This window comes from Pan troglodytes, chromosome 4, assembly GCF_028858775.2.
Source record: "Pan troglodytes isolate AG18354 chromosome 4, NHGRI_mPanTro3-v2.0_pri, whole genome shotgun sequence".
Lineage (NCBI taxonomy): Eukaryota > Metazoa > Chordata > Mammalia > Primates > Hominidae > Pan > Pan troglodytes.
This window is the reverse complement of record NC_072402.2, coordinates 14,552,478-14,574,533: the sequence shown is the minus strand read 5'-3', so window position 1 is coordinate 14,574,533 and position 22,056 is coordinate 14,552,478. Positions and strand designations below refer to the sequence as shown.

At 38.3% G+C, this 22,056-nt stretch overlaps 1 protein-coding gene across 3 annotated transcripts in view; it reads left to right on the top strand.

Annotated features, from left to right (window-relative positions):
* DNAH5 (dynein axonemal heavy chain 5) overlaps positions 1-22,056 on the top strand; it is a 327,271-nt gene that overhangs the window by 88,742 nt on the left and 216,473 nt on the right. For all 3 annotated transcript variants that reach the window (XM_016952957.4, XM_016952956.4, XM_054684178.2), the window contains exons 6-12: positions 1,460-1,597; positions 2,724-2,900; positions 4,818-4,931; positions 5,622-5,729; positions 7,437-7,559; positions 8,122-8,337; positions 10,583-10,690. In XM_016952957.4, coding sequence (XP_016808446.4) covers positions 1,460-1,597; positions 2,724-2,900; positions 4,818-4,931; positions 5,622-5,729; positions 7,437-7,559; positions 8,122-8,337; positions 10,583-10,690 — 984 coding nt within the window. The remainder of the gene's footprint in view (positions 1-1,459; positions 1,598-2,723; positions 2,901-4,817; positions 4,932-5,621; positions 5,730-7,436; positions 7,560-8,121; positions 8,338-10,582; positions 10,691-22,056) is intronic.

Sequence of the window (22,056 nt, the reverse complement as noted above, 5' to 3'; positions counted from 1 at the left end):
ATCAGGTGGTCAACAAGCACAGTACGTAAGTGTGTAATGCTTCTCTTAGATGGTCTTAATTCCTCTATGTTGCAGTTCTTCAAAAATTTTTGTAGGCAATTTTATTGCTCCTTCAAGATGTGGTGGTGATTAGATTTAAATTTCTACAGTTTGTAATGATCAACACATTCAGGGGTTCCATAAAAACGTTGGCAGTGTTGTAGGGCTTTACTCAGTCAGTCAGATGAGTGACTCCAAAGGCAAGAGTCAGAAATGCTTGTGGCACTGCTGTGCATCCTAGAATGAAAGGAATTTGGAACTGAAGTGTGTGTGTGTGTGGGGGTGTGTGTGTGTGGGCAGCAGATGGAGGTGGGAAGAGATCCTGAAGAAGCAGAAGAAGGAAAGAGGAATTGATATGTTTGGAGAGAGCAAGTTTGATCCTGTGATTCAGCCAATGATCAAAAGGCCTTTAAGAATAATTTTGGCAAAGGTGACATTTAGTTTCTGTATGATTTGTGCTGTTTATAATAAATCTGTGTGTGTGATTACTTGGGGCAGAGTTTGATGGATGTATGCTTGTGTGTGTGTGTGTGTGTGGGAGTGACAGAGAGATAAAGATAGAGCAAGAGAGAGAGAGAGAGAGACAGAGAGAGAGACAGAGAGAGAGGGAGAGAGAGAGAAGATAAGGGAATAAGAGAGATGACAGAGCCCAGATCAGGAATGTAGGGGCAGGTAGGGAAATGGATCCTATGGTAATGATGACAGTGTGACACTCTGCCCTCCTCTCCCGGGAATGCTGATCCTGCTGGGATTGGGGAAGGGGCATTATGCTTTCCAAAGGATGTGGAATGGGGGAGTTAAGCAAATTTTATCCAGACAGACACAGGATGACTCCAGCTAACACCCGAATTATATTTGTGATTGACTGTGATGGAGGGCAGACCAAATTGCAGGTTGGACCAAATAAAATTGTTGGCATTCTACATGTTAAAAATTTTTTAAATTTTATTATTATTATACTTTAAGTTTTAGGGTACATGTGCACAACGTGCAGGTTTGTTACATATGTATACATGAATAAAGCAAACATTTTTACTACTAAAAAAAATAAAATTGTTGGCATTCTATCTAAAAAAGCAGTGTTTTTTTTCATATGGGTCCACTTCATATTGCAATAAAAGTATTACCAAAATGGGATGGGTCCCCAGGTGGGAGGAGGCATTCTTTCTGAGTGGGAGAGGGCAGTGGACTTTGGGTTGAATTGTGAGGTTGTGTAGGATCGATCACAGGGAAGTGTTGGAAGGTCCCGTCAGTCTGGGGGCAGCGTGGACAAAGGCATGTGGGAGTGGAGAGGAGGTATGTGCTACCTGGTGGGCTTTCCAGAGCGCTGTCAGAGTGCAGCAAAGTGGAAAACACACGGCCCACGGTCTGTGTGTTTTACAAAAGCATCATCTGATTATTTAATTTTCATTCTAATTAGGTGAACCTTCGAAAGTGTGACATACTTGAACTGAAAACCCTAAAGGAACCTACAGACTACTTGACTCTAGCAAATAACCCTGAGACTTTGGGAAAAATAGAGGATTGCATGAAAGTATGGATCAAACAGACAGAACAGGTAATTTTGAGAAACCAAACATCAATTTCAGGTGCCACATTACTGCGCTAGACAATGGAAGAAGGTGTATTAACATACGACATTCCATTTGTTAAGCGTTTTACTGTAAATCCTTGAGGAGGTGAGAGGTCCAATGTGGTTTTCATTTACTGTCATGAATTAAGAAGAGGTAGTAAGAATTCTAAGAAACGAAAGAAAATGGCTGCATATACTTATATCACTCAAACGCTGCACTTTGCCAGTTTCTTTTCTCAATGTCTAATTTACTTTGGAGAGAACCCCTGTAGAAGCATGAGGAGTTTTCTAATTTAGTATGTCCTCCGAAAGGGAGCTTGAGACTTCACCTTAAACACAAATTCAGAAAAGTCCTCAATGAAGGAATGAAGGTGGACATTACATTAAAAAGTAAGCACAATTAAAATCCACTAGCCTGAGCCATGCAGTTTAACAAGGCCATGTTCCTCCAAGGTTATAGAGTAAATGAATAGCCAAGAAAAATTCCTGAGGTCATGGCCTTCAGAAGCTCATTACAGCTCATTAAATAGGTAGTTTTTGATGGCAGATTGGGTGACCGTAGTTAGCAACAGTATACTGTATATTTCAAAGTGTTAGGTTGGTGCAAAAGTAATTGTGGTTTTTGCCATTACTTTCAATGGCTAATTACTTTTGCACCAATCTAATACCTAGAAGAGAGGACTTGAAATGTTACCCACACGTAGAAATGATAAGTACTCAAGGTGATGATACCCCAAATACTCTGACCTGGTCATGACACATTCTACATATATAACAAATACTCACATGTACCCCATAAATATGTAAAATAAGTATCAATAAAAGAAAAAAGTACGAATCAAAAATCTTTAAAAACCCCCCAAAATATAAACTATTTTCAAAAGAGGAAAGCATAAGTGGTTTTCAGTTAAAACAAGTCAAAGAAATTTTCGTTGAAGTTTTAAAAATGGATACATGCTAAGTGAGTAAAAGATTGTTATTGGAAGCAGGGAATACGCATATATCATGATCCAGATAGGATAATTGATTTCCTTATTTTTTTTTGCTTGTTTATAACTTTAGCATCTCCAGCCCCATGCAATGCCTCGTGTTTTTCCCCACGCATTTGCAGGTTCTTGCTGAAAACAATCAGCTGCGGAAGGAAGCGGATGACGTTGGGCCACGAGCGGAGCTGGAGCACTGGAAAAAAAGACTCTCCAAGTTTAACTACCTTTTGGAACAATTGAAAAGCCCGGATGTGAAGGCTGTGCTGGCAGTGCTTGCGGCGGCCAAGTCGAAACTGCTGAAGGTCGTCAGCCATTTCATTTTGCCTTGTGAAATGGGAATGAGAGTTCTCTATGCATATTTTCAAGGCATAGAGTGATTAGGAACAAAAAATGTTATTATACCTTGATGAAAAACATTTAAAATTACATACTTCCCTCACATCACTTTGGAGGCTGCGGAAATAGTCTTTGAATGAAAGGCAATTGTTAGCTGGTGTACATGTATGTATATGTGTTATTGGCATTGTATGTAATTAAGACAGAACATGATAGCGTGTTTATATATATATCTATGTTTTATGATTTCAGACCAGCTAGAAATAATAATAATGAAAACTCACCCTATCTGTATTTATTTTTTAGTCCTTGTATATTAGTTTCATGTTGCAAAACAACCCCCAAACTTAGCAGCTTAAAACAGCCAATAGGCCAGGCGTGGTGGCTCACGCCTGTAATCCCAGCACTTTGGGATGCCGAGGCAGGTGGATCACAAGGTCAGGAGTTTGAGACCAGCCTGGCCAATATGGTGAAACCCCATCTCTTAAAAAGCACAAAAATTAGCTGGGGCATAGTGGTGTGTGCCTGTAGTCCCAGCTACTTGGGAGGCTGAGGCCGAAGAATCGCTTGAACCCAGGAGGTGGAGGTTTGCGGTGAGCCGAGGTCGTGCCACTGCACTCCAGCCTGGGTGACAGAGTGAGACTCTGCCAAAATAAAAAACAAAAAACAAAAACAGCCAATATTTCAATCTCACACTCTATGGGCCAGGAATCTGGGTGCAGCTTAGCTGGGTGCCTCTGACTCTGGGTATCTCATGAGGCTGCAGCTGTGATGTGGGTTCATCTTAGGGCTCAACTCGGGGAAGATCTGCTTCTGATTTTACTCATCTGGTTGTTGCTGGATTCAGTTTCTTGCTGGCTGTTCGCTAGAGGCTTCCTTCAGTTCCTTCCCACATGGGCCTCTCTGTAGAGCAGCTTAGAACATAGCAGCTGGCTTCCCTTAAAGGGAGCAAGTGAGGGAGGGCAAGAGAGCCCCCAACCTAGAAGCCACAGTCTTTATGTAAATTAATTCTGGAAGTGACATCCCATCACTTTAGCCATATTCTCCTTATTAGAAGCAAGTCACTAGATTCAGCCCATGATCAAGGAGAAGGGATGAATACAAGAGCTTGAGTACAGGGAGTCTGTGGTCACTGGGGACTGTCATAGAGGCTGCCTAACTCACCTGGCACTGGTGCTGGAAAGACTGTTTGTTAACTATTTGCATGGGTGTTATTAGCTATTTGCATGTTTTGATACGTAATAATTTGTTGCAATAAACGTGCTATAGATTTACCTTAATATTATTCCTCAAAGAAATAGCAGAGGTGAGCCTTGCAATACAGTTCAGAAATACTATCAGTCAGACTTCCATGAAGTCAATGGAATGTACTGACGTGCTAAATAATTTCCTTTTACTTCTCTCACTTTTAGATTATCTTTCCATTTCTAAGTTCCTAGCTCATAGCACAGTACTGGCATACAGTTGGCAGATAATAAACAATTACTACATTAATGGATAAATATATAGGGATATAGGAAGGGAGTTCAGGTTAGAATAGAGGAAAGGTAGAAAATATGGAAATGTGGTATCAAATGGGTCTGCTAACCAGTGCAGGGGAAAAGGTGTGAGTTTAAAGGGCGGTGCTGCCCTCCTGGTGCTCTGTGATAGTCATGGCATAGATTTTATATGAGAAGCCCTGGAAGATATGCTTTAAAACATTTAATCAAAAATTTTAAATTGCTTTCCAGCATAGCAATATCTCTTGCCCCTCTGGATTCAGTTTTCTGTAAGATGGACAGAAAGTCTCGCCTAATGGACTTGTGGTGACTCTTAGCAGTGGTTATGTTGGAAGTTCCTCTATTAATAATTACATTAAAATTGCTTTTCCCTATTGTGCTTAGACTTGGCGGGAGATGGATATTCGAATCACTGATGCAACTAATGAAGCGAAGGACAATGTGAAATACTTGTATACACTTGAAAAATGTTGTGACCCTTTGTACAGCAGTGATCCCGTGAGTTAAGGATTTCTACTCTTTCAGTCTATAGATAACCCTTTTTGCACTAGCTGAATTGAATATTGAATTTTGTTTCATCAATATTACAGTTCATTGGAAAGGTCTTAGAAACTTTATTTTCAAGAAAATTACATATATATAGGTATATACATGCATACGCACAGGTATCTGTATTTCTGTATCTATTTCTCTAAGCAGTCTATCTCCTATCTATTGAAGATGTATATGAGATGTTATATTTTAAAACATTTATTGCATGTTACATTTTCCATTAAATATTGCAAAGGACATTCTGAACTATATACCCCAAAGAACTGTGGGAAAAGCCATTAATTAGCTGGTGATTTTTTTTTAATCTTTTAGCTTTAGGAAGTGCCTGCTTTTACTTATTACAACATTAACTGTTATTAACAGTTTATCCTTAATAATAGTTAACAGTTAACTTGCTGTTGCTTGTCCTTAACAGTGGGTCAATGTTTCTTCCACTGAAATTAAATTTGATTAACCATATATGACTAATAAAATTCATATTAAATATATTATTTTCATGTAAAGCATTAAATAGTATTTTTAAATCTTTAATAGAAAGCTCTTAAACTTTATTTTAATGCAGATGGAATGGTTAGTCTATTAGAATTTTGCTGAATTTGATGATTTTTTTCTGAAAACTTTGATGATATCTTTCAGCTATCCATGATGGATGCTATTCCTACACTTATAAATGCAATTAAAATGATCTATAGTATCTCTCATTACTATAATACCTCTGAGAAGATCACATCTCTGTTTGTAAAGGTAAGTGCATGATGTAGAGTCCATGTTCATTTGTATTTCTTTGCCAGTGATGAATTTTTTGATAATTAAAAATTACCACATTGGCTCAGTTCAATATGTATGTATCTTAAAATTTTAAAAAGGCTTAGGCTATCAATAGAGATAGAATTAAATTTATGTCAGAGGCTGATTCTAGCAAATCATAAAGCATTATTTCCCAAAGTAATTATTATAATAAATATTTTATTATTTATATAATACAAATGAAAAAAGATTGCTCTTGGAATTTCTTTCCTATGTGGTTTAGCACATCATGTATTCCTACTGGGTAAATTTTAATTAAGAAAAGCTATATTTAACTGGCTATCTCCTGTTTCATATTTCATATGCCACTGTTCCAAATTTATTTGATGCCACAGTTGTTTACTTGGTGTTATTAGAACAGTAATCATGGTAATAAAAGCCACTTGCAATGTTCTAGTAATCTATAAAGCAATTATAATGATTCTGCCAAAAAACATAACGATGCTTAAACCTTATGTCCTAACTCGTAAGTGTTTATAGTAAGCACTGTTGCTATTCTCATTTTGAACTGTCTCTAAGAAGTAAATGACTTTTTCATTATCAAAGCAAAAATCTTAAGTGTTATATTAAAATAGAAGAATTTTTGACGAATCAAGACTCGTGTTCTGAATACTAACGCAGTAGGAAGCACAATTCTTCCTGGGAATAAAGACATCCAGCCTTAAGAGCTCAATGGGAAACGTTTTCCTTCTGTCATGTAGGTAGTTCAGGTAGACAGGAGGGATGGCTGCAAGATTCCCTCCCAACTTCCTTATACGTTAAAATTATATGTTAGGGTTGCGAGAGTATTCCCTGGGTAAATGACATCCACAAGTAAATGTGTGTTATTAATTAAGATTTTATGCATATTATTTGCAAAACTTGATTTAGCATAAAATAAGGAAACCACCATTTATCTAATTGTAAAAAACCTTTCATTATGGAAATGTTGAATTAAGTACAAAAGGAGAGAGAATTGTACACTGGAATGCCATGTACATATCACCTAGATTCAGCAGATATCCACGCATGGCTGATCTTGTTTCACCTATACCCCCACCCCTTGCACTGTAAATCCTGGGCATCATATCTTTCCATGGATACAGCATAGTCATTTAATTTTCCTTATGCTTTATTCAAAAAATTAATACATTTCTGAGGATTTTTGTGAAGTTTGGAGAGATGAATAAAATGTTAGTGGTTTTGTACATTAGTTTTCCTTCTCTCTGCGGCCTTCTCCTTTTGACATTTCCATTGCTGATCATGGTCACATGAAAAGATCAGGATTGGCAGTACTTTACATGGTGCTAGTAAACTGTGAGTTAGATATTAGAGCAGGCTACCTAAGGAGATTTGGGGAAACTCATCAGTTTTTAGGGAAGGAAATGAATCCTTCCTTGGTTGGTGAAGACATTCGTCCTGCATAGACAAGGTGGCCTAAATTGTCGATTTCCATGGTGCTTCTAACTCTGTGATTTCACAAATGATTTTGACAATATCAAAGGGTTATTGGTGGATTATAACTGTGGTGGAAAAAAAAATAAACCCAAGCTCAAGTTAGAAGATTGTGAACTCTGAGAAGTAGAAGAGTTAAGGACCTTCTAGTCCAGTTTACAATCCATGGCTGTTTTATGTGCTTAACATCATTTTATTGGAAAATCCCAGGTGACAAATCAGATTATATCTGCATGTAAAGCCTATATTACCAATAATGGAACCGCTTCCATCTGGAACCAGCCACAGGATGTTGTTGAAGAAAAAATACTATCTGCGATTAAACTGAAACAGGTAATGGTCAGTTTAGTATTTAGATGTTCTATTCTTTTTATCTTATTTTTGTTGAGACCATCTTAAATCATTTTGTAATTATTATATCATTGGTTGATAAAAAGAACAGTGATTCTTAACTATGAAGAAAATGGAATGTGAATATACCTTCCCAGGAAATTTATTCACCTTTTTTTTACCCTCCTTGGGAGCCTACTATGTGCTGATATCACAGTAAGTACTAGAGATACAAAGACAGCTAATACGAGGTAGTTTTCCTTAAGCATCTTAAAGATGAATGGAGAGAGAGTCATAGAAGGATGCTATTACCAAAACCGTGGGACCAAGATGGGAAAGCCACACCTTTGAGTTGCATCATGAGTAACCCGATTAGAATCTAGAATTGCTAGATTAGAGGAGGCAAAAAGATGATTTTCCAGGCTGATGAATGAGTACATGCAAAGGCATGAAACTATGAAAAGGCTTACGATTCCATCCTAATTTTGCTGTCGCCTTCACTTAAGAAAATAAAGTTCATGCCTTTCTTGTTCCCTTTGTTGTATATTTTTCTTTTGATTTTAAGGAATACCAGCTCTGCTTTCACAAGACAAAACAAAAGCTTAAACAAAATCCAAATGCGAAACAATTTGATTTTAGCGAGATGTATATTTTTGGAAAATTCGAAACTTTTCACCAACGCCTTGCCAAGATAATAGACATCTTTACAACCCTCAAGACGTATTCAGTCCTGCAAGATTCCACAATCGAAGGGCTGGAAGACATGGCCACTAAATACCAGGTATTGTACTTCAAAGCTATATTTTATAACATAATCCACAACTAAATTCAATATTTTATGCAAATAACAGTGTTTAGAATGATTCAAATCATCAGTCTGTAAAGTAAAATATAAATAATCTCATGGCCTTTTAACAATAAAGAAATTAGATTTGTTTGAGAATTGTGTAATGGTGCTAATATGTTCTTTTCAGGTGTGTGGTTATAAGAATGACTTTCCAATAGTCTAAAATTAATCACCATTAAAAAAGCATTTTCATTAGTAGCACAAGAAAAATGTTTAAATGTAACTTATTGTTTTATTTATTCTTGCAAGAAATATTTAATGAAGAGTATACTGTGTCAGGCACTAGTTGACACCAGGTACTGTGTGGCACTCAATTATCTCTGCATTTAAGCATTTTATTTGGACCCATATTAAAAAATATAAAGGACCTGATTTTATTCTAGATGTGATTTCCCTAATTATTTTGATTTTTAACTGCTTTATCTTGTCATGGTATCTGTGTGACTAATTTTAGTTTTGAAAGGGGGCATAGTGACCTAATAACATTTTGAAGATTTTAGAAAAACAATTTACAAACAATTTGCTTAAATTCTTAATATGGACATAGTCAATTTTTTTCTTTTTTGGGGGACAGTGACACTAAATCTTAAATTTTTTTTGGTACTTGAATTTGAAAAGGATCATATAATTAACCACTACACACTAATTTTTGTACTCTAACAATTTAGCCCAATATAAGGAATCTTTTTCATTTCCTGAGTATACCAAGTTTTGGGAGAGATAAAGAAAACACCTTTATATAGCATGAAACATTTTAAGTTTACTGGCACATAGTAGATGTGCAATAAATATCTGTCAAGAAAATAATTAAGTAGATTGAGTTTGAGTAGTTGATGTAAAGGTCACGATTAATCATTTCCTTTATTTAACTTAATAATCTTAAGTGACCATTAAATCCAGTCATAGAGCAGGATTTTCTCAAGTTCCCAAATCTTTAAAATTACTACATCAAAATGTAGTAGCTTCTCCATACTTCTTTTAGACAATTTATATAACACTATATATGTGTGTGTATATATGTATATAGTGTTATATAAAATGTCTAAAAGAAGTATGGAAAAGCTACATGTGTATGTATATATGTGTATATATACATACACACACACGCTTTTGATTCTTCTGATTTTAAGGGATATCAGCACTGTAAATCCTAGACATTGTATCATTCCATGCATATATATAGTGTGTGTGTGTATATATTTTATATAACATTCCATGCATACACACACGTTATATAAAAAAGTATATATATATATACATACACACACAATTTCTAAATAGAACTAATTTTGTAGTTATGCAGCATGAAAAAGTAGGTTGTTTTATCTAGTAAACTTGATTCAAGAAGTTATGCTGTTTATACACTTTTGTCTATTGAGAGATTTGATGTTTAAATGGAAGTGACTTTGAAGAGGAGATTGTAGAAGAAGGAGGCCCAATATTCTTCATAAAAATTATATGCTTCTGTCAACAGTGTGGGCACCTGAGTTTGAGAATGGCTTAGTACCTGGTTAAGAAGAATCGCAGAGCATTATAGCTCATTATTCAAAGCAAACAAAGCTTCTGATAATAGTATTTTCAAGGAGATAAACTTCCTAGTTTGTACTTTCCTAGTCACAGGCTGCAGCTTTGCAGGGCAGTAGGAAACAATTAATTTTAGAAAGGTTTTAAGTGGTGGATTCTGGTCTGACATTTTTAAGATGTTTGAGGCTTGGAAGGTAGTAACTCATCTGTAGATATAACATCATTTATTTTCTTCCTATATTGTTTGTGTTCTGTGAAAGCCTTATTTATTTTCTGAGAAGATTTAAACTATTCAACACAGAATATTTTAGTAAATTCTACTCTGGGCTTTAAAAATTATTTCAGATATGATTAACAATAAAATTAGAGTGGAAAAAATCTTTCCCAATTTTCAGGTGTGGTTTTTATTTCATTTTTTCAAAAATACATAAAACATCATGAAAATACTTTCCAAGTGATTTCTTTGAATGCAGTAGGGCAACCTTATACTGCCTGTAAAATAATAAGCACAAAACAATGTGAGTAAAAAAATAAGGCTTCCTTTAAACTTATTTTTTCTGGCAATTATTGTGTAGGCTCTACATTTAGGGGTCATATTTAGTTAGGTAATATAAGAATATTGAAATATTATCTAATTTATCTCATAATATTTCAGGGCATTGTGGCAACCATAAAGAAAAAGGAATACAATTTCCTAGACCAGCGGAAAATGGATTTTGACCAAGATTACGAAGAGTTTTGCAAGCAGACTAATGACCTTCATGTAGGTTGTATAATAAAATTCCTGTTGACAGTCGTGTGTTTATTTTTTCCTTTCTGTATAATGCCGTTAATCATTACCCATTCAGAAGGCAGAGGTATCTTCATCATGGAGGTGACCGATAGCAACCTCAGCCTGTGTTTCATGATTTCAGATTAATAATTGAAGGCTGTTTTTCATGGATTAAAGGGTCATAAATATAGCTTTGGCTAATGATGTGTATCAGACTTCCACATGTCTTCCATTGACGTTCTTAGAAAGTTAACTTTCATCTTCTGTTGAACATTGCGGCATGATTGGAATGTAGACTCTTATTTCCATTTGTCACTGTGTAGCAATGATTATGACCAGAGGTAGCTCAGGCAAATGGTCAGCAATGTCTGGCAGATTCCAAGGCAGGGCTGCCACTGGCCTTAGAAACGGTGGCGCCAGGACTGACTCAGCACTTGGACCCCGCTTGGTCTTGCAACCCCTTTCTCTTCCTTCTTTCACCTGCTCACTGCAGACCAGCCATCTTGCCTTGCAGCTCACATGAGCAGTTTATGCCATTAGCAGCTTCTGAGACTGTTTCACAGGACCAGGCCAGCTCCAGATTCCCAAGGAAGGGGTTGGGCTAGCCAGTTCTGGTGAGGTGCCTAGTACTGGGCCTCTCAACTGTGAGATCCTGTGGTGGACACAGGCGGGATGGGATCCACTGGGTCATTGGGAATGTTTATTATCAGGAAAGGGGAGTCAGGGTGGGTAAGATGGGAAGACACCCAACAGGTATCTACCATAATGAATATGCGGACATTTTCTCATCCCGGTGAGGTGCAAATGTCTATCTTTCTGACTATAAGAGGAAAATAGCCACTCTATTTCTTCTTCCCCAGGGTTTTTGATTTGCATTAAATTTGTGCACTTCAAAGTAAAAGGAGCTCTGAGACACCTTGGGAGGAGCGAGTTCAGTGTTAGAATGAGTCGTAACAAAGCTAGCTAATTCTATGTGCCAGGCACTGTTCTAAGCACTTTGTATGTGCTAATTCATTTAATAATCATAATAATCCTATAAAGTGGGTGCTCTTGTTACTCTCATTTTGCAGAGGAGGAAACTGGGAAACTTCACTGTGAGGGGAAGTGGCTTGCCTAAAGTCACAGGCATAACAAGGGGTGGAGTTGGGGTGAAAGCCAGGCAGTCTGGCTTTAGAATTCAACTTTTTTAACCATTGTGGCATGCAGCAGGCTTCATTTGATGGGAAGAGAGAGTACCTATAATAATTTAAGCAATGAATTCTTTTGGGGGCAGATTCAGACATAAGGACAGTGAATGTTGGTCTCTTTTTGTTGGAAATTGATGAGTAATGGCAGATTCTGATGTTCACCTGTGTTTCCTCAGCAGTGTCTGACCACATGGTACTTCTGTAGCTTATATGTGGAATATAGATGGTGAGCACCTCAAATGCAGGGATCATGTTTTATTCCCATATGTTAATAAGAAGATGTAGATTTATTGCAATGAAACAAACGTTTGCTATACAGCAATTATGTATTAGACTTCTATGCTGTAGGTTATGAATACAGAAATAAATCAAGTAGATATGCCCTCGCAGCTCATAGTCAGATAGGAGGCAGATGGTGAAATGATGAAAATATAAGCACATACATTAGAACAGAGTAATGAATTTAGCATTTAAAAAAGGGCAAATGGGGTTAAAATGGCTACTTATGAAAGAATACTACTCTGATACTATATGAAAAAGTGAGGATTCAAAAATAAAGAGACATAGCTCAAGGCCTACAAAAACGTATAGGGAGATCAGGCCTGCAAAACATTACGTAGAATCTCATAATGTGAACCTAGGAAAAGATAATCTGATACTTCTGCTTGGCTGGGGTTAGGAAAGGCTTCAGAGAGGAGGCTGTGGTTGATGCTAGAAAGATGTTTGTGTGGTTATATTTTTCATGGTTTCAATTACTCAGGGTCAACTGTGGTCTGAAAATAGGTGAGTATAGTACAATAAAATATTTTGAGAGAGGGGCCACATTCACATAACTTTTATTACAGTATATTGTTTAAAATTGTGCTATTTTATTATTATTGCTGCTCATCTCTTACTCTGCCTATTTTGTAAATTAAACATTATTATGTTTGTATGTATGTACAGGCAAAAACATAGTATATATAAGGTTTGGTTTCAGTCACCCACTGGGGATTTTGGAACATATTCCTGAGGATAAGAGGGGACTACTGTATTAGTTCCCATTCTACTCAGCCTTCTTAAAAGAAATTCAACACTATTATCCATCTTGTCTTCCATGTCAGAAATTGTTCACTTCTGTCTTTGGTTTGCCAATGAGTTTTTCTTTGACTTACACTTCTTTATTCCTTTGTCCATTCTCTTTCTCTTAACTAATTGTTCTGCAGTCTCTCCTTTAAATACTCACCCACTCATGAATTCAGCCCTCATCTTTATAAAACTGGGGCAAAAATACCTTCCCACGACTCTGAATGGAGTAAGGGCGGTGATGCGTCCAGGAGTCTTGGAGAGACTCAGCAACAGTGGAATCTCAAGTGAAAGTCTTCATGAGTGATTTGGATCAGGGTGGTGTCAAAGGGATCAGAGCCTGGAATCCTCTCCAGATTTAGGGTTCGTGCTGGTACTAACAGGTCAAAGAGGGCAGCATGTTGGAACCAAGTGGGCTGTTGGAAGTCTAGAAGCATGCTGATCCCAGCAGATGGAGAAGGCACTACTTAGTAAAGGATGGGTGTTGAGATGGCAAGCTGAGTTAAAGGAAAACTGAGTAGGAGCTGAGACCCCAAAACTAATGTGAAGACGAGTATGAAGATTCCACAACCCAGACCCCACAAACTGTAAGGATGGACCAAGGCTCAGAACAAGAAAATTAAGTCTAGGTCTTACATGTTGACAGAGTTCAGCCCAGGCCTTTGGGAAGCCATAGGGTAGAAAGGCAAGGAAAACCAGGTAAAAGTGTTAGGGCTCAGTAGAGATTTGCTGGTGTCTGAAGGAGAGGGAGGCAGTGGAAGGGTTATAAATGCTCTAGTTTTGCATAATTTATACATAGAGATTTTTTATGTAGTGAAAAAATGTAGATGTTTATTTAGGTAGGCTAATTGTACTGTTTTTTAATGCAGGAACATTTTTTCATCCTAGGATGTGGACTTAGCAGAAGAAATGATGTCACTTAAAAAATACATATACTTCCAGTAGAAGTAGCTGAAACTATTGAGGGCAAGGAAGTATTGTAATAGGCTTCCAGCTCCTTCAGTTTTGGAGCTTTGCTGGATCAGGCAGGTTTGCAGCTTACCCATCCCCCACCCTGCCAATAGCTCCATCTCCTCCACAGGTAGTATCTCCTGTGGTGGTCTGGATATTGCCAACTGGTTTTCTTACCATATTACTTCTGACCTAACATTATCTGAAATCAAACCCATTTAGGTACTAATCTTATCGCATATCAAACTAGTCTCCTCATTTTTTTTTTTAAATGTTACAAATATTTATTAATATTTTAAAATTTTGCTGGCGAGAGTGGTAAGATGTACCAAAGAGCATGAAACAAAGCCTTTATTACTTTGCTTTTAATTACTAGGCACAGAACAAGTACTAACTCAGTATTCAAATTAAACATGTGCTATTGAAATGGAAGCTTCTTTTTTTTTTTTTAATTATACTTTAAGTTTTAGGGTACATGTGCACATTGTGCAGGTTAGTTACATATGTATACATGTGCCATGCTGGTGCGCTGCACCCACTAACTCATCATCTAGCCTTAGGTATATCTCCCAATGCTATCCCTCCCCCCTGCCCCCACCCCACCACAGTCCCCAGAGTGTGATATTCCCCTTCATGTGTCCATGTGATCTCATTGTTCAATTCCCACCTATGAGTGAGAATATGCGGTGTTTGGTTTTTCGTTCTTGCGATAGTTTACTGAGAATGATGATTTCCAATTTCATCCATGTCCCTACAAAGGACATGGACTCATCATTTTTTATGGCTGCATAGTATTCCATGGTGTATATGTGCCACATTTTCTTAATCCAGTCTATCATTGTTGGACATTTGGGTTGGTTCCAAGTCTTTGCTATTGTGAATAATGCCGCAATCAACATACGTGTGCATGTGTCTTTATAGCAGCATGATTTATAGTCATTTGGGTATATACCCAGTAATGGGATGGCTGGGTCAAATGGTATTTCTAGTTCTAGATCCCTGAGGAATCGCCACACTGACTTCCACAATGGTTGAACTAGTTTACAGTCCCACCAACAGTGTAAAAGTGTTCCTATTTCTCCACATCCTCTCCAGCACCTGTTGTTTCCTGACTTTTTAATGATTGCCATTCTAACTGGTGTGAGATGATATCTCATAGTGGTTTTGATTTGCATTTCTCTGCTGGCCAGTGATGATGAGCATTTTTTCATGTGTTTTTTGGCTGCATAAATGTCTTCTTTTGAGAAGTGTCTGTTCATGTCCTTTGCCCACTTTTTGATGGGGTTGTTTGTTTTTTTCTTGTAAATTTGTTTGAGTTCATTGTAGATTCTGGATATTAGCCCTTTGTCAGATGAGTAGGTTGCGAAAATTTTCTCCCATGTTGTAGGTTGCCTGTTCACTCTGATGGTAGTTTCTTTTGCTGTGCAGAAGCTCTTTAGTTTAATTAGATCCCATTTGTCAATTTTGGCTTTTGTTGCCATTGCTTTTGGTGTTTGGACATGAAGTCCTTGCCCATGCCTATGTCCTGAATGGTAATGCCTAGGTTTTCTTCTAGGGTTTTTATGGTTTTAGGTCTAACGTTTAAATCTTTAATCCATCTTGAATTGATTTTTGTATAAGGTGTAAGGAAGGGATCCAGTTTCAGCTTTCTACATATGGCTAGCCAGTTTTCCCAGCACCATTTATTAAATAGGGAATCCTTTCCCCATTGCTTGTTTTTCTCAGGTTTGTCAAAGATCAGATAGTTGTAGGTATGCAGCGTTATTTCTGAGGGCTCTGTTCTGTTCCATTGATCTATGTCTCTGTTTTGGTACCAGTACCATGCTGTTTTGGTTACTATAGCCTTGTAGTATAGTTTGAAGTCAGGTAGTGTGATGCCTCCAGCTTTGTTCTTTTGGCTTAGGATTGACTTGGCGATGCGGGCTCTTTTTTGGTTCCATATGAACTTTAAAGTAGTTTTTTCCAATTCTGTGAAGAAAGTCAGTGGTAGCTTGATGGGGATGGCATTGAATCTGTAAATTACCTTGGGCAGTATGGCCATTTTCACGATATTGATTCTTCCTACCCATGAGCATGGAATGTTCTTCCATTTGTTTGTATCCTCTTTTATTTCCTTGAGCAGTGGTTTGTAGTTCTCCTTGAAGAGGTCCTTCACATCCCTTTTAAGTTGGATTCCTAGGTATTTTATTCTCTTTGAAGCAATTGTGAATGGGAGTTCACTCATGATTTGGCTCTCTGTTTGTCTGTTGTTGGTGTATAAGAATGCTTGTGGTTTTTGTACATTGATTTTGTATCCTGAGACTTTGCTGAAGTTGCTTATCAGCTTAAGGAGATTTTGGGCTGAGACGATGGGGTTTTCTAGATAAACAATCATGTCGTCTGCAAACAGGGACAATTTGACTTCCTCTTTTCCTAATTGAATACCCTTTATTTCCTTCTCCTGCCTGATTGCCCTGGCCAGAACTTCCAACACTATGTTGAATAGGAGCGGTGAGAGAGGGCATCCCTGTCTTGTGCCAGTTTTCAAAGGGAATGCTTCCAGTTTTTGCCCATTCAGTATGATATTGGCTGTGGGTTTGTCATAGATAGCTCTTATTATTTTGAAATATGTCCCATCAATACCTAATTTATTGAGAGTTTTTAGCATGAAGGGTTGTTGAATTTTGTCAAAGGCTTTTTCTGCATATATTGAGATAATCATGTGGTTTTTGTCTTTGGCTCTGTTTATATGCTGGATTACATTTATTGATTTGCGTATATTGAACCAGCCTTGCATCCCAGGGATGAAGCCCACTTGATCATGGTGGATAAGCTTTTTGATGTGCTGCTGGATTCGGTTTGCCAGTATTTTATTGAGGATTTTTGCGTCAATGTTCATCAAGGATATTGGTCTAAAATTCTCTTTTTTGGTTGTGTTTCTGCCCAGCTTTGGTATCAGAATGATGCTGGCCTCATAAAATGAGTTAGGGAGGATTCCCTCTTTTTCTATTGATTGGAATAGTTTCAGAAGGAATGGTACCAGTTCCTCCTTGTACCTCTGGTAGAATTCGGCTGTGAATCCATCTGGTCCTGGACTCTTTTTGGTTTGTAAACTATTGATTATTGCCACAATTTCAGCTCCTGTTATTGGTCTATTCAGAGATTCAACTTCTTCCTGGTTTAGTCTTGGGAGAGTGTATGTGTCGAGGAATGTATCCATTTCTTCTAGATTTTCTAGTTTATTTGCGTAGAGGTATTTGTAGTATTCTCTGATGGTAGTTTGTATTTCTGTGGGATCAGTGGTGATATCCCCTTTATCATTTTTTATTGTGTCTATTTGATTCTTCTCTCTTTTTTTCTTTTTTAGTCTTGCTAGCGGTCTATCAATTTTGTTGATCCTTTCAAAAAACCAGCTCCTGGATTCATTGATTTGTTTGAAGGGTTTTTTGTGTCTCTATTTCCTTCAGTTCTGCTCGGATTTTAGTTATTTCTTGCCTTCTGCTAGCTTTTGAATGTATTTGCTCTTGCTTTTCTAGTTCTTTTAATTGTGATGTTAGGGTGTCAATTTAGGATCTTTCCTGCTTTCTCTTGTGGGCATTTAGTGCTATAAATTTCCCTCTACACACTGCTTTCAATGCGTCCCAGAGATTCTGGTATGTTGTGTCTTTGTTCTTGTTGGTTTCAAAGAACATCTTTATTTTTGCCTTCATTTCGTTACGTACCCAGTAGTCATTCAGGAGCAGGTTGTTCAGTTTCCATGTAGTTGAGCAGCTTTGAGTGAGATTCTTAATCCTGAGTTCTAGTTTGATTGCACTGTGGTCTGAGAGATAGTTTGTTATAATTTCTGTTCTTTTACATTTGCTGAGGAGAGCTTTACTTCCAACTATGTGGTCAATTTTGGAATAGGTGTGGTGTGGTGCTGAAAAATATGTATATTCTGTTGATTTGGGGTGGAGAGTTCTGTAGATGTCTATTAGGTCCACTTGGTGCAGAGCTGAGTTCAATTCCTGGGTATCCTTGTTGACTTTCTGTCTCGTTGATCTGTCTAATGTTGACAGTGGGGTGTTAAAGTCTCCCATTATTAATATGTGGGAGTCTAAGTCTCTTTGTAGGTCACTCAGGACTTGCTTTATGAATCTGGGTGCTCCTGTATTGGGTGCATATATATTTAGGATAGTTAGCTCCTCTTGTTGAATTGATCCCTTTACCATTATGTAATGGCCTTCTTTGTCTCTTTTGATCTTTGTTGGTTTAAAGTCTGTTTTATCAGAGACTAGGATTGCAACCCCTGCCTTTTTTTGTTTTCCATTTGCTTGGTAGATCTTCCTCCATCCTTTTATTTTGAGCCTATGTGTGTCTCTGCACGCGAGATGGGTTTCCTGAATACAGCACACTGATGGGTCTTGACTCTTTATCCAACTTGCCAGTCTGTGTCTTTTAATTGGAGAATTTAGTCCATTTACATTTAAAGTTAATATTGTTATGTGTGAATTTGATCCTGTCATTATGATGTTAGCTGGTGATTTTGCTCGTTAGTTGATGCAGTTTCTTCCTAGTCTCTATGGTCTTTACATTTTGGCATGATTTTGCAGCGGCTGGTACCGGTTGTTCCTTTCCATGTTTAGCACTTCCTTCAGGAGCTCTTTTAGGGCAGGTCTGGTGGTGACAAAATCTCTCAGCATTTGCTTGTCTGTAAAGTATTTTATTTCTCCTTCACTTATGAAGCTTAGTTTGGCTGGATATGAAATTCTGGGTTGAAAATTCTTTTCTTTAAGAATGTTGAATATTGGCCCCCACTCTCTTCTGGCTTGTAGGGTTTCTGCCGAGAGATCCGCTGTTAGTCTGATGGGCTTCCCTTTGAGGGTAACCCGACCTTTCTCTCTGGCTGCCCTTAACATTTTTTCCTTCATTTCAACTTTGGTGAATCTGACAATTATGTGTCTTGGAGTTGCTCTTCTCGAGGAGTATCTTTGTGGCGTTCTCTGTATTTCCTGAATCTGAACGTTGGCCTGCCTTGCTAGATTGGGGAAGTTCTCCTGGATAATATCCTGTAGAGTGTTTTCCAACTTGGTTCCATTCTCCGCATCACTTTCAGGTACACCAATCAGACGTAGATTTGGTCTTTTCACATAGTCCCATATTTCTTGGAGGCTTTGCTCATTTCTTTTTATTCTTTTTTCTCTAAACTTCCCTTCTTGTTTCATTTCATTCATTTCGTCTTCCATTGCTGATACCCTTTCTTCCATTTGATCGCATCAGCTCCTGAGGCTTCTGCATTCTTCACGTAGTTCTCGAGCCTTGGTTTTCAGCTCCATCAGCTCCTTTAAGCACTTCTCTGTATTGGTTATTCTAGTTATACATTCTTCTAAATTTTTTTCAAAGTTTTCAACTTCTTTGCCTTTGGTTTGAATGTCCTCCCGTAGCTCAGAGTAATTTGATCGTCTGAAGCCTTCTTCTCTCAGCTCGTCAAAGTCATTCTCTATCCAGCTTTGTTCTGTTGCTGGTGAGGAACTGCGTTCCTTTGGAGGAGGAGAGGCACTCTGCGTTTTAGAGTTTCCAGTTTTTCTGTTCTGTTTTTTCCCCATCTTTGTGGTTTTATCTACTTTTGGTCTTTGATGATGGTGATGTACAGATGGGTTTTCGGTGTGGATGTCCTTTCTGTTTGTTAGTTTTCCTTCTAACAGACAGCACCCTCAGCTGCAGGTCTGTTGGAATACCCTGCCGTGTGAGGTGTCAGTGTGCCCCTCCTGGGGGGTGCCTCCCAGTTAGGCTGCTCGGGGGTCAGGGGTCAGGGACCCACTTGAGGAGGCAGTCTGCCCGTTCTCAGATCTCCAGCTGCGTGCTGGGAGAACCACTGCTCTCTTCAAAGCTGTCAGACAGGGACATTGAAGTCTGCAGAGGTTACTGCTGTCTTTTTGTTTGTCTGTGCCCTGCCCCCAGAGGTGGAGCCTACAGAGGCAGGCAGGCCTCCTTGAGCTGTGGTGGGCTCCACCCAGTTCGAGCTTCCAGGCTGCTTTGTTTACCTAATCAAGCCTGGGCAATGGCGGGCGCCCCTCCCCCAGCCTCGCTGCCGCCTTGCAGTTTGATCTCAGACTGCTGTGCTAGCAATCAGCGAGATTCCGTGGGCGTAGGACCCTCCGAGCCAGGTGTGGGATATAGTCTCGTGGTGCGCCGTTTTTTAAGCCGGTCTGAAAAGCGCAGGATTCGGGTGGGAGTGACCCGATTTTCCAGGTGCATCCGTCACCCCTTTCTTTGACTCGGAAAGGGAACTCCCTGACCCCTTGCGCTTCCCAGGTGAGGCAATGCCTCGCCCTGCTTCGGCTAGCGCACGGTGCGCGCACCCACTGGCCTGCGCCCACTGTCTGGCACTCCCTAGTGAGATGAACCCGGTACCTCAGATGGAAATGCAGAAATCACCGTCTTCTGCGTCGCTCACGCTGGGAGCTGTAGACGGGAGCTGTTCCTATTCGGCCATCTTGGCTCCTCCGAAATAGTCTCCTCATTTTAATACTACATCAATTAATGTCTCTTCAAGTTTGCAAAGACTTAATTAAAACTTCTGACTGGTAAGTTGAAAAAAAGTTGTTCACTTTGTCTTGAAGCATGAAATATAAAATAAGGAAATAATTTTTCTATGTTTTATTTAACTGAATTTAGATTTTAATTATAGCTCTGCACTAAAGCTTAGGATGCCCAAAGAATAAATTGTGCTTAGTTTTTTGGTGCAGTTTTTTGGGGGGAGGGTCATAGTTACATAATAGTATAAGATGTGTGACGTTCTCAGGAGAACCCATAAAGACCATTTTGGAAAACATATTTGAGGGGTTCATGAAAAGGATTTTAAAAATCTTTGATATTTAAGTCATTCTTTTTACAACACATGTTTCACCTTTAATACTTTTAGAACAATTTTTATTCTTTGATTAATGTCATTACCATATTCCCCCTTCTCTCCCCCAGGTTCCTTTTTTTGGGGGTTGGGGGGGGACAGAGTTTCACTCTGTTGCCCAGGCTGGAGTGCAGTGGCACGATCTCGGCTCACTGCAACCTCTGCCTCCCGGGTTCAAGCGATTCTCCTGCCTCAGCCTCCTGAGTAGCTGGGATTACAGGCACGCTCCACCACACCCGGCTAATTTTTGTATTTTTAGTACAGATGGGGTTTCAGCATGTTGGCCAGACTGGTCTCGAACTCCTGACCTCAAGTGATCCACCTGCCCTGGCCTCCCAAAGTGCTGGGATTACAGTCGTGAGCCACCGTGCCTGGCCTCGTTCTGCTAGATTCTAATTTAACAGATGCTTTTGGTGTGAAATTGCATTCACCCCACCGCCCTTGGTTAATTTTGCCAAAGGTTAGTCTGTATTATTATTTTTCCCAAAGAGCAGCTTTGGAGATGTTAATCTTGTCTCTTACTTCTTTGTTTTTAATTTTATTGCATTTTGTTTTAAAACTTTTTTTTCTTCTTTCTTTGGATTTATTCTGTTATTTTTACCTTTCTTCAACTGACAGCTTAGCTCATTAATTTCCATTTCTTTTCTTTTTCTCTTTAAAATAGGTGCATGAAAGTCTATATCTTTTCCACGAAGGGTCACTATTGCTGTTTCTTACAAATTTTAATATGTAGTACATATGTTGTTGTTGAGTTTAAAGTATCACGTAATGTTTGTTATGATTTGTTATTTTACTTATGGATTATTTGAAAGCATTTTTAGCTTTTTTATTGTACTGTATTGGCTCTCATTTTATTTTGGCTTAAATTATTATATTTTGATGTGAGAACATGGAATACTTTATGTCAGTATTTTGGTATTTACTGAGATGTCCTCCGTGGCCTAGTTCGTAGTTAAGATTTGTAGATGTTCCACGTGTACTTGAAAAGAGTAGTGTTTTCTGTCTGGATTTGGGGTCTTTGGATGTCACTATATCACACTTTTAATTGGGTTATTCAAATATTTTACGCCTCATTAACTATTTTTTAAAAATGACTTTTTAAAGAGAAGTTTTAGATTCACAGCAAAATTGAGAGGAAGTACAGAGATTTACTATATTCCCCCTACTCTCCCCCAGAATGCATAGCCTCCCCCATTATGAACATCCCGTGATAGGGTGGTACATTTGTTACAACTGATGAACCTAAATTGACACATCATCATCATCTAAAGTCCACAGTTTACATC